Source organism: Hypanus sabinus, chromosome 3, assembly GCF_030144855.1.
Source record: "Hypanus sabinus isolate sHypSab1 chromosome 3, sHypSab1.hap1, whole genome shotgun sequence".
In the NCBI taxonomy this organism is placed as follows: Eukaryota; Metazoa; Chordata; class Chondrichthyes; order Myliobatiformes; family Dasyatidae; genus Hypanus; species Hypanus sabinus.
The window spans coordinates 53818173-53831908 of record NC_082708.1 but is presented as its reverse complement, the minus strand read 5'-3'; the positions used below and the strand labels follow the sequence as shown (position 1 = coordinate 53831908).

At 36.9% G+C, this 13736-nt stretch overlaps 1 protein-coding gene across 3 annotated transcripts in view; it reads left to right on the top strand.

Annotated features, from left to right (window-relative positions):
- Positions 1–13736, top strand: part of ranbp2 (RAN binding protein 2) — a 73014-nt gene that overhangs the window by 20736 nt on the left and 38542 nt on the right. For 2 of the 3 annotated variants that reach the window (XM_059964359.1, XM_059964361.1), the window contains exons 9-20: positions 362–568; positions 933–1114; positions 1191–1366; positions 1450–1573; positions 2455–2616; positions 3288–3425; positions 3507–3656; positions 4669–4878; positions 5955–6038; positions 6632–6767; positions 7588–7682; positions 7760–12116. In XM_059964359.1, the coding sequence (XP_059820342.1) occupies positions 362–568; positions 933–1114; positions 1191–1366; positions 1450–1573; positions 2455–2616; positions 3288–3425; positions 3507–3656; positions 4669–4878; positions 5955–6038; positions 6632–6767; positions 7588–7682; positions 7760–12116 (6021 nt within the window). The remainder of the gene's footprint in view (positions 1–361; positions 569–932; positions 1115–1190; positions 1367–1449; positions 1574–2454; positions 2617–3287; positions 3426–3506; positions 3657–4668; positions 4879–5954; positions 6039–6631; positions 6768–7587; positions 7683–7759; positions 12117–13736) is intronic. The other variant, XM_059964360.1, reaches the window with a different exon arrangement.

Genomic DNA, 13736 nt, shown 5'->3' with positions numbered 1-13736 from the left:
ATACACAATTACCTGTCTCAGCTGTGACTTCCCACTGCTGATTCCTCTTGTTGCAGCTTTTAAACCATTTCCATATTCCTTTCCAAACTCCTGGAGCCTATTTTGGCTGTTTTGAATATTAAATATGATAGTATAGCACTCTCAATATTCTGCTGAATATAGGTTCTTGTTTTCAATTCAGAAGAGATCTTGATCTTGCAGCTGTTGATCAGGCAAAAGTACTAAGAACTTAACCACAGCTGACATTAATGGTGTTTTGCTTGATTTTTTTTGGTATAACCTAGTATAATTTATTCATAAATTCACTAAATTTTTCTCTACTGAATTCCTTCCTAACAAAACAGCTCCTTCTCTTTTGTAGGTCACATGTTATTGAACTTAATGGTTGGTAAGCCTGACTATCACAAAGAAGTGGTGAAGACTTTTGCAAATAAAAGTGGCCAAACCGCATTGATTGAAACACTGTTTGGAAGTCTAACTTCTGAAAGGTCTTTTCTAGCCAGTGATGACATCCGAGATGTTACAGGAAGCCAACCAGACATGAACTATCTTGTAAAATGTGATGATGGTAAGAAGAAACTTCTAAGATTTGAAATATTACAGTACTTTGACGTTAAATTGCTGCATAATCCTTTTGTTTTCCTATGCAGTTTTGATTTTATAGATTGGTTGTATGGAGTGTTGTAATTGGAATTTTCATTCTGTTCATTCCCCTTTCTGAAATAACGAGATAAAGGAATGCTGCAGGTACATGCATATGTGTAAAGTAAATTTTATTGCAGAATTGAATGGGGTATTTTTCTCTCAGTAAAAGTAATCCTACATCAGGCTACAATTTAGATCAGCACATAATTTGGGTATTCTGTATTATACTTGAGTACATGATAAAACTTTCAGCTAAAACTAGTTTTGTTAATCTATGCTTTCTTTAGGTTGTGTTAGACTGCATGGTTCAAATTTGCAGCACCTTGTCTGGCTTGGCTTGCAGCAGTTTTCAATGGCTCAGTTACCTGTGGTCCGGAGTTGGCTGAAGCAGTTATTTCCTAAGTTGCCCCAGGAAACATCACGACTTGACACAAATGCTCCTGAGACTATTTGTATTTTAGATCTTGAGGTATGATTAAAAGCAATACTAATTTTTTTAAGTGCTGTTAAAAGTGAACAATACTAATTTAATAAAATATTTTCAGGTTTTTCTTCTTGGAGTGATATTTTCAAGTCACACACAGTTACAAGATAAAGCAGCTCATCATTACAGTTTACACCAACCAAAGTGCTTGCCCCTTTCAATCAGTAAGCTACTCTATACAGAGCGACAAAAAGCCTGGTGGGATGCTGTTTGCAACCTTGTCTACAAAAAAGCACAGTAAATATTCTATTGCTTTTGTAATTTTTGTTTGAATTAAAAATTTGTTAAGACAGTTTACTGCAGCATCGTTCTTTTTTTAGACCAGGTACATCAGCTAAGATGAGACTTATTATCCAGCGTGAACTTGCTACTCTAAGGGCATTAGAAAAACACGGACTTCAACCTGCCCTTATCATACACTGGGCACGAAGCTTGGTCAACATTGTAAGTCCTGAATGGTGTGCATTTTAGAAAATGTTAATTCAGTTTTATTATACTGGTATATCAGCTACTTAATGTATGCATTTGATTTATTAAATCAGTAGTATTACATTTTATAGTACTTTCAGCAGCTTTAAAACCCAAAACATTCACATTTGCTTGCGCAAAATTTTACATTTATGTATTGTTAGTGTTCTGTCAAGCACTTATTACTCCTAGCTCATTCTGTTAAGCAAATCAAATCTTTTTTTTCAATTAGTTGCCAGCTCTAGAAAATAACCCTTATCTCCTCAAAATTTTAATCAGTACTTAAATATTATTACTAAGGTTTGATTGCTTTCCACTGCACACACTCATTGACTGCTCCTCACAGGCATAATGAAAGTATTATATCTCCATCTTTGCCTAGGTCTTTATTTTTTACAATTTCACCTCATACACTCCATTTTTATCCTGTCCCTGAGGTGTATGTGCTGCTTTCCCTTTTTATAAGCATTGTTTTTGCCCTTTTGACACAAATGACTCTTCCCACCCCAAGGAAGACAACCTGAGCTCTTCAGGTGGTACTATCTAGCAGCCCTCTTTCCCCTTTATTGTATTGTTTCTCTGAAATGTGGCATTTTATACTATTCTGTTCCTCACTTCCCACTGTCAACATTATGTGCATCTGACTGTAATTGTGATGTACTATTGGGGAAAAACTGAAAACGCAACCTTTGTGTGCTGTCTTATCTATTCCATTGCCCTTAACAAATGTTTTTGTTTGAATCAGACTGCCTGAAACCTAGGTTTTATTTGCCTGAAATTATGCTAACATGTAATTTTGTTAGCCTGGCTTTAATTTTAAAAAATGCAGATCCTAATAGTTCGTATTGTCCGTATAGGGAAGTCGATTAAATTCGTATTATGACCAAAAAGACTACATTGGACGGGGTGCCTTCTATTGGAAGAAAGTTCAGCCATTGCTGCAGATCATTAGGAAGAAAAAGAACATTCATGAGCCTATCGATCCGTTGTTTATGCACTTCCATAGCAAGGAAATTAAGGTAACTATGAAAAGTCTTATTTCTTTTTGGAACTGAAATATCTTTCTGTACTTGAAAAATCTTGTCCATGTAACTTACCCTGTAAAGGTTTGGATTAAGTTTGGAAATGCGTTTATCACTGAGGTCCCACATTGCCTAGTATACAACACTATTACTGTTTGGACATGTTGACATTCTCGTTTTTTTCCTATCTCCTTATGTAATGATATCAGTGCTTTGAAATACAGTTTACATTGTCCACAAATGAGCATCACCTTTATATTAAAAGTAACCTATTAAAGCCATCAATTTGAAATTTGTCCATATTATTTGAATTATGCATTTGTTGAGTCTTACATTTACCTGATTCTGCTTAAGTAGAATTCTTGAAATCCTTACAATGAGGATCCTATTTGCCGTCGCTTCTCCTCTGAAAGCTGCTTTTAGTCAATGATTTAGCTATGGATTAAATATTGCTGCCTTGTCCCTGAAATAAATTGCTGTATTTGGTCTTTAGTTTTGCAAAATACTTTTGGCAAAGCATGATGGGTTCATAGAATTTAACCTGAGATTTCAGTTACAATGATAGACATTCATAAAGGAAATTATAGTAAATAAAAATTTACATATGCTATAGTATTATATACTAAAGTGACTGATGGCTACTTCAGTTAAGACTATGCTTATTTTAGGTTGATGAAGTTAACGATTATGAAAGGGAAGCGGAGATTGCTTTTGCTACACTTGATGTAGTTGATGGAAAAATTGATGAGGCAATTGCTGCTTTTGAGTCCATCAATAACATTGCTGCACATTGGAATCTTGCTTTGGTAAGTGCCTGCTATATCTCTATTTATTTATTTATTCCATGTCTGTAAGTGCTATAATTTGGATTTTACCTTTTTTGTCAGATATTTCACAGAAGGTCTGAAGAGTATGAGAATGGTGATGGAATGACACCTGATGAACATGAAGAATGTAAAATTTGCTTACTGCGTAGTAGAGCATATCTAAAGAAAGTGCTGATTGAAGCTGAAACTAACGTAACAACTATTGACAGTGTAAGTGTCCATAAGCTAATAGGGCATTTGCATTATGTAGAATTAATTTTGCTGACACGTGAATTTTTGATCTTCATGGACAAAGTCTAGGCAAAATTGAATGCATTTCTCAACCATATGGATAACATTTTGTGCTTCATTTTGTTTGTTGACAATCATTTGTTTAGATACCACACTTCGAAATACTTGTCCAGTGAATAGATGAATTAAATGACCTGTAGTTGTATTCTCAACTTGCAGAAATTCTAGTATTAGCAAGAGTGTTGAAATTGTACTCGGTGGCCATTTGTTAAACACTGAGAAAAATTGGTCAGGGATCTTTGGGTAGATACTTGGTTGAACTCAGCTAAATAGCTGCTTGGTAGTTCTTTCCAGATCTGGGCATAACCAGTGTCAATTTGGCTTATGTTTAATGGAGACTTGGCACTTAAGAAGAAATCTGATTTCACTTTAACAGTTAAATGTAAATTAGTTTTCCCTGATCAGTCCATTTAAAGTGGAAACTTTTCCATCCAGTGCCACTAAAGCAAATTAATTGGTTATCTCAATTGCTGTTTTAGAATGTTTCAAATTAATTTCAGTATTTGATAAGCTACTCTTCCAAAACAACTCTTGTCCGTTTTTTGATCAATCAAAAATAGAGCATAGTCCATTGGCATCATCTCGTCTTGCTGCCTGCTGTTTGCAGTCATATCTTTACAGATTACATTTAGATTCTTCTTTTGCATATGCATGTTTCTGTAGTTTTCATCTCTCTTTCTGAATATTGCACAACAGGAGGTCATTCCTAATCTTCATCCAATTTCCAAGACTTCATGTTATTGTGATTTACTTGCTTGTCTCTGTGTTCTAATTTAAAATTAAAATTGATTTATTGTCTTACTGAGGTACAGTGAAAAGCTGTGTCTTGCATAATTTCCACTGTTGCTGTGAAAATATTTAAATATTTTCAATTCCCCCTTGGTCATCCTAAACCTTTGGTTTAATTATTTATGCAACCTTTCATCCCCAGTTGCCTGTACCTTTAGATGCAGTAAAAGAAATGCTAGAATTGGTAAGTCAGCATCTTCAAGAATATAATAATGATGAGCTTGACCAGGGTGAAGAAGACAACACATTTTCCCAGATAGCTGAAAACAGCACTTCTCCAGAGTTGACTCCAGTGAAACATTCTACCCTATCTCCAGTAAAGCTTAGTCCATCGCCAACCAAAAGTTACAAGGTAAATTCTTTTCAAATTGTTTTAAGTCTGCAACAAATAAATTTGTAAACTTTAACTTCATAGATTTAATATGAAAATTTATAGTCTCGTCTAATAAGTGTAATGCCATTCCTGACTCAATTCTTTCTATCCCTATTCATTTTAGTTATGTACTTGGGGTGAAGGACATGCTTCAATATTAGTGATGTTGTATTTATAATTTATTTAGAGATGCAGTGTGGCACTTTGAGCTGCACTGCCCAGCTACCTCCACCCTGCCCCAATTTTTTAAACCTAACCTAATTGGGTCCATTTACAATTACCAATAACCAGCACATCTTTGGATTGTGAGGAAACTGGAGGAAACAGAGAAAATCAATACATTTCATGGGAAGAATGTATAGATTCCTTATAGATGATGTCGGATTTGGAACTCCGAATGCTGCTCCGAGCTGCAATATCTTTGTGTTAATGTTAGCTTGATGCTATTACAGTTTGTGGCATTGGACTTCAGGTGCATACGGGAAAGCAAAGATTGCTTTTGCACTGATCACGAACTTATTTACTGAGGCACTTAATCTGTTGGAAGCTATTCCTTATTAATGCTTTGCCTTAAACAGAAATTGTAATGATTAAGCAAGATTTACAATTTCATTGGCAGTGCAGTGACTTAACAGGTAGTGCTACTTCTCCAGCATCTGTTTTTAATACTGACAGCAAATGGTGTCTGAGACATTTTCCCTAGATGTTTTGATTTTCTCTGACATCCTGAAGTTATTTGGTATGTTACTTGGCTGCTGTAAGTTACTGAGTATAGGTGGGATAATTGTGATGGAGTTGATGGGCACGTGAGAGTGGAAAGATTATTGGGAAGTAAGTGGGGTTACTAGGAGTGGTGGGCTAGCTCTGCCTAGGCCAAATTGTGAGTAATATGAAATAGCACATATTTAAGAATTTAAGAAGTTTGTTACACATGAGGGAGGTAATACTTTGAATAGGGGTTTTTAAATGCTGGAAATAACTTCCATGAATTGTTTAGTTCATACTTCAAAAGGAAGGAAAATTTTTTGAGAGTTTAACTTGGGATTTTTCTTCAGTGGTCTCCAAAGACTCCTCCACGCTGGGCTGAAGATCAAAAACATTTGCTTCAGATGCTTTGCCAGCAAGTGGAACAGCTAAAGGTATGTCATCTTCAGAAAAGTAGAAATTTGCGTAGATTGATGAAGAGTTTGTGGAATAATTGGTTAAAAAAGTTATCTTCACTGATTCTTGTATCTTTTTTTTGCTGCACTTCATGTTGCTTAACATTTAAAGCATTGTGATCTCCTAAACAGCATGCAAAATATGCATGTTGTTTTCTGACAGCATGCAAACTTTATACATCGTGATTCTTTTGTGCAAGAAGCACTCTAAAGAATGTCAGGGAATGTCGGATTCCTGTCAAAGCAAATGAAAAGCTTGTCATTCCAGTTGAGGCATAGATAAAATTTGCAGTAGAAGATCCATGTAAATTTGACTGGTAATACCTTGTGTTGGGATAGTTTAACTTTCAGAATTTATGGGGGGGGCGGGAGTTGGTGGGGGAGGGAGTTGGTGGGGGAATGTGTAATTTAAGTCTGTAGTGAAGTTGTGCTGAGAATTTTGGTTCCTTAGGAAATGCATTTTGAGTAACTGATTTGAAACTTATTAATGTTTTTGTCTGATGCATTAAAATATGTACATTTTAAAACAACTAGAGCAGATACAATTTGCTATTTATTCAAAATATTACCAGGGTGAAGTCCGTGAGCTGAAAATGAATAATTCAAGTTCAACAGAATCCCCACGACCCCAGTGGCAAGCAGATAGTTGTGATCCCCATACAGAAAATTATCAAGGAGTACAAAGTTTTCAGGGGCCACCTTTAACAGGTAATTATGAAGCAAACAATTAAGTGAGTGTCTCATAATAAAGGAGTGACATCTGTAAACTGCTTTGATGGGTGGCATTGGAACTTCCGTTCCATGCAGCAAATAAAGTTAATGGCATTTTTATCTTGTATTGAAGTAATTTACCAATACAGAACTCGATTGATCTGTTTATTTAAAAGGCAAACACGAGGAAATCTGTAGATGCTAGAAATTTAAGCAACACACACAAAATGCTGGTGGAAACCAGCAGGCCAGGCAGCATATATAGGGAGAAGCGCTGTCAACGTTTCGGGCCGAGACCCTTCGTCAGGACTTCGTTGGTTCTGATGAAGGGTCTTGGCCCGAAACATTGACAGCGCTTCTCCCTATAGATGCTGCCTGGCCTGCTGCGTTCCACCAGCATTTCTTGTGTGTTGCTTGATCTGTTTATGTTCAATTAGCAATATAACTTGGCTTTAAATAATTATTTAAATTGTAACAAATTTTGTGGTCATAACACTTGAATGTAGTTTACAACTGAGTTTTTAATTTGTGATAGCATGCCATTCATATTTTTAAATAAATTTAGTTGTAATTCATTTTTTGATTGTTCAGGCAAACTGTAAAGAATTTTTACTAAGAAACATTACCCAGTAATGGCAGCAACAGGCTCAAGGGCTTCTAATTTAATTTACTCGGCCTTCAGATTATTGTTTTAGCTTTGCCAAATAGTTTAAACTATACTTTACCTGAAGCAATTTGAATGCCATAATAGAGTGAATCATTAATATTTGTCAGTGAGATATTTTATGAAGATACAAACTAAAACACATTCTCTCAGTTGCTACTTCAGGATCAACTGTGTTCTACAATCAATCTCCAATGTACAATTCCCAATATCATCTTAGAGCAGCAACCAACGTGGCTCCAACCAAGGTAACCAAAGTGATATTCTCTATTTGGAAAAGTATATGTATTGACAGATTAACATTGTGTTTTTTTTTGTTTTGAAGCAGACTCCTACATATGGAATTGGTCGGATTCCACCGCAACAGTCTGTGTATGGATATCAGCAGCAAGCTCACACACCTCCTATTCAAACCAATTCGGCATGTATTTATTCACAGGATATGTATGGGCCACAATTGCATTTTGAATCTCCTGCAACTGGATTGCTTTCTCCATTTGGTGAAGACTACTACAACCATGGCATTCCACAAACAAGCACAAACCCACCTTTGCCAGAGCCTGGTTACTTTACTAAGCCGCCTGTAGGAATGCAACCTATGAAACCTATGGAAACTAAAGGACGATTTGGAACACCTAATCAACAAATACAAAATGAAGCTGCAAAGAATTCATTGGTTACTGGACTATTGCACTCAACACCAGCAACAACATTTAAATTTAACTCAAATTTCAAGAATAATGAGGGAGATTTTACATTCTCATCACCACAGATGAAAGCCCAGGCACCACCATCATCTGCTAGTGATAGTCTCCTAGGAATTTTAACTGCTGGAAGGCCTATAAAAAATGATTTGATTCTGGGGCAAATGTCTACACAAGGAATGCACAGTCGAGAGAGTCCCTTTTCCCAAGGAGAGCAGCATTCTTTTAATGACGTTTTGCCTCAAAGACAAAATAAGAATACATTCAATGTATTGAGTAATCAGGTATTTGGTTTCAAGGATACTGGCAAGCCAGCAACTTGTGGAGATAATGCTGAAGACAAGGATGGTGAAAGTGATCGCGACAGTGTACCTGATGAAGATGATGGGCCACATTTTGACCCAGTTGTACCACTTCCTGACAAAGTAGATGTAAAAACAGGAGAAGAAGATGAGGAACTATTGTTTTCCAACAGAGCTAAACTCTTCCGTTTTGACACTGAGACCAAAGAATGGAAGGAACGAGGCATTGGGTACATAAAACTACTGCAACACAGGACTTCCAGGAAAATCCGGCTTCTAATGAGGCGAGATCAGGTTCTTAAGATCTGTGCAAACCATTATATTACTGCAGATATGAAGTTGAAACCAAATAAAGGATCTGATAAATCATGGGTCTGGTGTGCCTTGGATTATTCTGATGAAAAGCAAGTATTTGAGCAACTTGCTGTTCGCTTTAAAACAGCAGATGAGGCTGCATTGTTCAAAGCCAAATTTGAAGAAGCACAAAACTTGGTTAAAGATGATGAATTAAAACTGAGCAGTTTGTTTGGTCAAGAACAGAAAATGGGAATCAAGTTGAAGTCTGATATGGTGAACTTGGGTACTGTTAAGTCTACTGAAGACTCTGGATTTGCTGCAAAGTTTTTTAAGAAACCTGGTGAGTGGGATTGCAGCACGTGTTTTGTACGAAACACTGCTTCAGATTCCATGTGTCAATCTTGCCAAAGCCCTAATGTCACTAATAGAAAACAAAGTTTACCTTTTGCTTCAGAAATGGAAGTTGCAAAATTAGTGCAAAATGGAAGTGCAGTTGAAGGACCTGAGAAGATTACAGCTTTTACCAAGCCAAGAGGGTTTGGTGACAAACTTACCAATACTGATGCAAAATCTGCAACCTTTCAGGCACCCAAACCTAATGGCAAACTTCCTATTGTTACTTCATTTGGCCAGTCAGCCTTCAGTGAGAGAACATCTACTTTGACACAAGACACATTACAAGGAATATTTGCCAGAAAAGGACAGTGTGATTGCAGCACTTTGCAGAGAAATTTGGAAGTGACAAAATGTATGAGCTGTCAGGCATCGAAACCCAATGACAAAATTCCAGTTGTTACTACAGTTGCCCAACCAGCATCCAGTGAGAAACCCGCCACACAAAGCTTGGCAGAATTATTTTCCAGAAAGGAAGGACAATGGGATTGTGATTCATGTTGTGTGAGAAATGAACCAGAAAAGACAAACTGTGTTGCTTGTCAGGCACCCAGAGCAAGCAATAAAACAGTTGGAGTTTCAGCAGCTTCTACCACAACATTTGCTCTTGGCCGAGCTTGCCCCAAATCAGATGCACCTGAATTTGGATTTAAAGTTAACTTCCCAGCAAGTAGTTTTAAATTTGGGAATGGTAGTGTAAACAATACTGCAGGCTTCAAGGTTGAGCCATCATCATCTCAGTCTTCAAGACAGTTTTCCAGTCCTGCATTTACATTTTCTTCAGCTAGTTCAGGTGGTAACTTCACATTTGGTTTGCCAGATACATGCAAAGATTCTGCTAAAAAAACTAGTCAGCAAGGATCAGCTGCACTCTTCTTAAAAGCCTTTGCTGAGCAAAAGGAGAGGGACAGAATCACTGCACAATCAGACAAAGATCAAGTTCCAAACTCTGCCATTTCAAACCAAAGTCAAGATTTTATTCTAGGTAATGATATGAATGTCTCTACTTTTGCTGATTTAGCAAAGTCTGCAGATAAAGGTTTTCAATTTGGCTCTAAAGATCCTAATTTCAAAGGTTTTGAAGGAGTAGGTCAGCAATTGTTTTCAACATGTACAACAGCTACTTCTGCTGATGAAGATGATGAACTGTACAAAACTGAAGAGGGGGATAATATTCATTTTGAACCTGTGGTTCTTATGCCTGAAAAAGTAGATCTGATTACTGGTGAAGAAGATGAATTGGTACTTTATTCACAGAGAGTTAAGCTATTTAGATTTGATTCAGAAAGCAGCCAGTGGAAGGAGCGGGGTGTTGGAAACCTCAAAGTTCTCCAAAACAAAGCCAATGGCCGGCTTCGAGTAATAATGCGTCGAGAGCAAGTTTTAAAAGTGTGCGCAAATCACTGGATAACTACAACAATGAATCTCAAACCCTTAATGGGCTCTGATAGGGCATGGATGTGGTTGGCTAGTGACTTTTCAGATGGTGAGGCAAAGGCAGAGCAGCTAGCAGCAAAGTTTAAAACACCTGAATTAGCTGAAGAGTTTAAAGAAAAATTTGAGGAATTCCAAAGATTGCTGTTGGATATACCACTACAGACACCTCATAAACTATTGGACAATGGTAAGACTGCTCGGCTAATACAGAAAGCTGAAGAAATGAAAAATGGTTTAAAAGACCTGAAACACTTCTTGAAAGATGAGAAAGGAAGCTTGCAGGATGAAGGGAATGTATTGAGTTCTGTATCTGAAAGCAGCAGTACATCTGGTTTAGTAATTAAACCACATTCTGAAAGTACTGGACCTACTTTGGAGTGGGATAATTATGATCTACGTGAAGAAGCTTTGGATACTAGTGTATCTAGCACTGGGTATGGACCTCCTGACACTAGCAGTCCAGTGAGGAAAAACCTTTTCCGTTTTGGTGATACAGCAACTGGTTTTAATTTTAATTTCCAACCCTGTTTGAGTCCATTAAAATCTCCGAAGTTGAATCAGAGTGGTTTGTCTGTGGGTACAGATGAAGACTCAGAATTTGGCCAAGAGGAAGAAAAGGACATACAGCATTTTGAACCAGTTATTCCATTGCCTGATTTGATTGATGTAGCAACAGGAGAGGAAAATGAGCAAGTTATCTTCTGTCACAGAGCTAAACTTTACCGTTATGATAAGGAAATGGTCCAGTGGAAAGAGAGGGGGATAGGGGACCTGAAAATTTTACAAAATTATGATACCAAAAAAGTTCGGATTGTTATGAGAAGGGATCAGGTGTTGAAAATTTGTGCCAATCACTGGCTGACACCAGATATAAAAATTGAGCCCATGAAAGGAACTGAGAAAGCTTTTGTTTGGAGTGTAATGGATTTTGCAGATGATGTGGCAAAGGTGGAACAGTTAGCTGTGCGTTTTAAGCAACAAGAGGTTGCTAACTCTTTCAGAGACCTCTTTGAAGAAGCCAAGAAGGCTCAAGAACAAGGGACATTAGTTACACCATTGTCTTCAAGGGAAACTACCCCAAGGGAATCTCCTTGTAAGATTTCAGTGTCAATGATAGAGGAGACTATTAAGGAAACGACAGAGCAAACAAATAGTAATGTTTCAATTTCAAATAGTGCGGTCAAGTCAGCGAATACTAGCTTGACAGAAGCACCTCCATTAAAGTTCGTATTTGGATGTGCTTCTATGAAAACCATTTTCAGCAGTGAGAATGAGAGACCCTTCACTTTAGGTAATTCAGCAGCTGGATCCTTTGGTTTCAGTTTTAAAAGTACAGGCTCAACGTTAAAAGACCAAGTGCAAAGTGACTCCTTTGCTGTAAAGAATAAACCGCAGGATGTTGCTAATGGTGGATTTGATTTTAGTAAAGCAGCTGCATCTCTCTCGTCAATGGCCAACTTGTTTTCAAATTCAACAGCAGAATGTGTGGAAACTGCTTTTGCAACTGAAGATAAATCCAAGCAGACTCTATTTAATAGACCACAACCTGGTAAGTCACTCTATCTGAAAACTGAAAACAGCCTTTGATCACATTGTCTCCTTTGTACACCTATTTCTTGCTAGATATTCTTCCACAATTATCCTTCTGCTCTTAGAAGGAAAACCACCCTAGCCACACAGTATTCCCTTTCTGATAACTTCTCAAACTTGGCGTCATCACTTCTGGCTGAGTGCTTTTTAAGTCCACTCTGTAGAAAAGTTTTCACAACCATTGTTCAAAAGAATTTCCAAACAATTTTCTTTGTTAAAGGCATTCTTAATGCATATTTTATCACATGAAAGAATTTTCTGCAGAGTTCCTTTCGATTTAAAACAAAATTGATCTGCTTTTCCATTATAAAGTTTCAATCTCTTGCACTGAAATTCTGATGTCATTGTTCATTTTTTTTTCTGGAAATTCATTATTTTTGGTAGGATGACTACAGGAAATGCACGTACCTAGTGTAGTATAATCCAGTTTCTCTTTATGGAACTGCCTTTCTTGCAATTCTGAAGTCTAGTAGTTACTTGCAGGCACAATGATTGAATAAACTTGTATTGTCCACAAGAAAAATTAAATTAGAATCTCAAGAATCTGATTGGATTAGAGAAGTCCTAGGTAGGCACAAGGGGAAATCTGAACACTGGGAATTTTAAATTTTAACAGTAGTCATAAAGGCAAAGCATTTTCATTTTATCATTCAGAAATACTGGTATTACCATTTAACAGCATGGTATTAATTATGATTTCTTTGGGTTATTAATGTGTTATGAATGCTGATTTATGAGTATATTTAAATGGGGTGGATATAATTTTTCATTTGATTTGAATAAATGGTAAGAGTCAGTAGCTAACGTTCAGTAATTTGTGCTTTGCTTGGAAAGGATCCTTTGGCTACCTCTTTACAACTAGACACTTATGTGCCCATTCTTATTTTTAGGGTTTAATTTTAGTCTTTTCAAATCTAATCCATCTGCCTTTTGGACAAGCACATCTATCCCATGGTGTGAATATAAAGGTATTTCTGGTATTTTGTATCTGAATTGTAGGATGATTCTGCAGTGGCATTTTTCAAAGCATATACTACCACAACACAGTAACTTCTGCATGTATTTTAATTTTTTGTTTGGCTTTTTGAAAAACGTTGAGCATGTTTTTAAGGGTGGCTGATGGGTAGAAATGGCTGCACTGAGACATCTTAACTCGTTAGCCATGTATTTTGAGAGAGTTCAAAGCAACTTATAATGCAAATGTTTTTTCCTTTACACTGGTAGTTTTAGGTCACCCCATGTATGCCATTAGAGATCGCCCAATCAATACACTAATGCTCTTTGTATTTGATAATTATTGTAGAATACTATCATACTGACAGATTGCTGAAACTATCTTGTGTACTGGTACTTTCTGTGAATCTACCATCTCAGAATCTCTGCTTTTTTTGTTTTTCTCACTTCTGCCTCTTCCTAGCATTGCTTGTATTTACCACTACCTCTCCATGTGCCTGCTTCAGCTCATCACCTTCTAGAAGGTTCTGCCAATAAACTAGCTATTTAGGTGCACCACACACTTCATTTGCTCATTATTTCCATGTGTTGTCCCTTCCATGTGATGTCCATAAGTCAGGTTCAT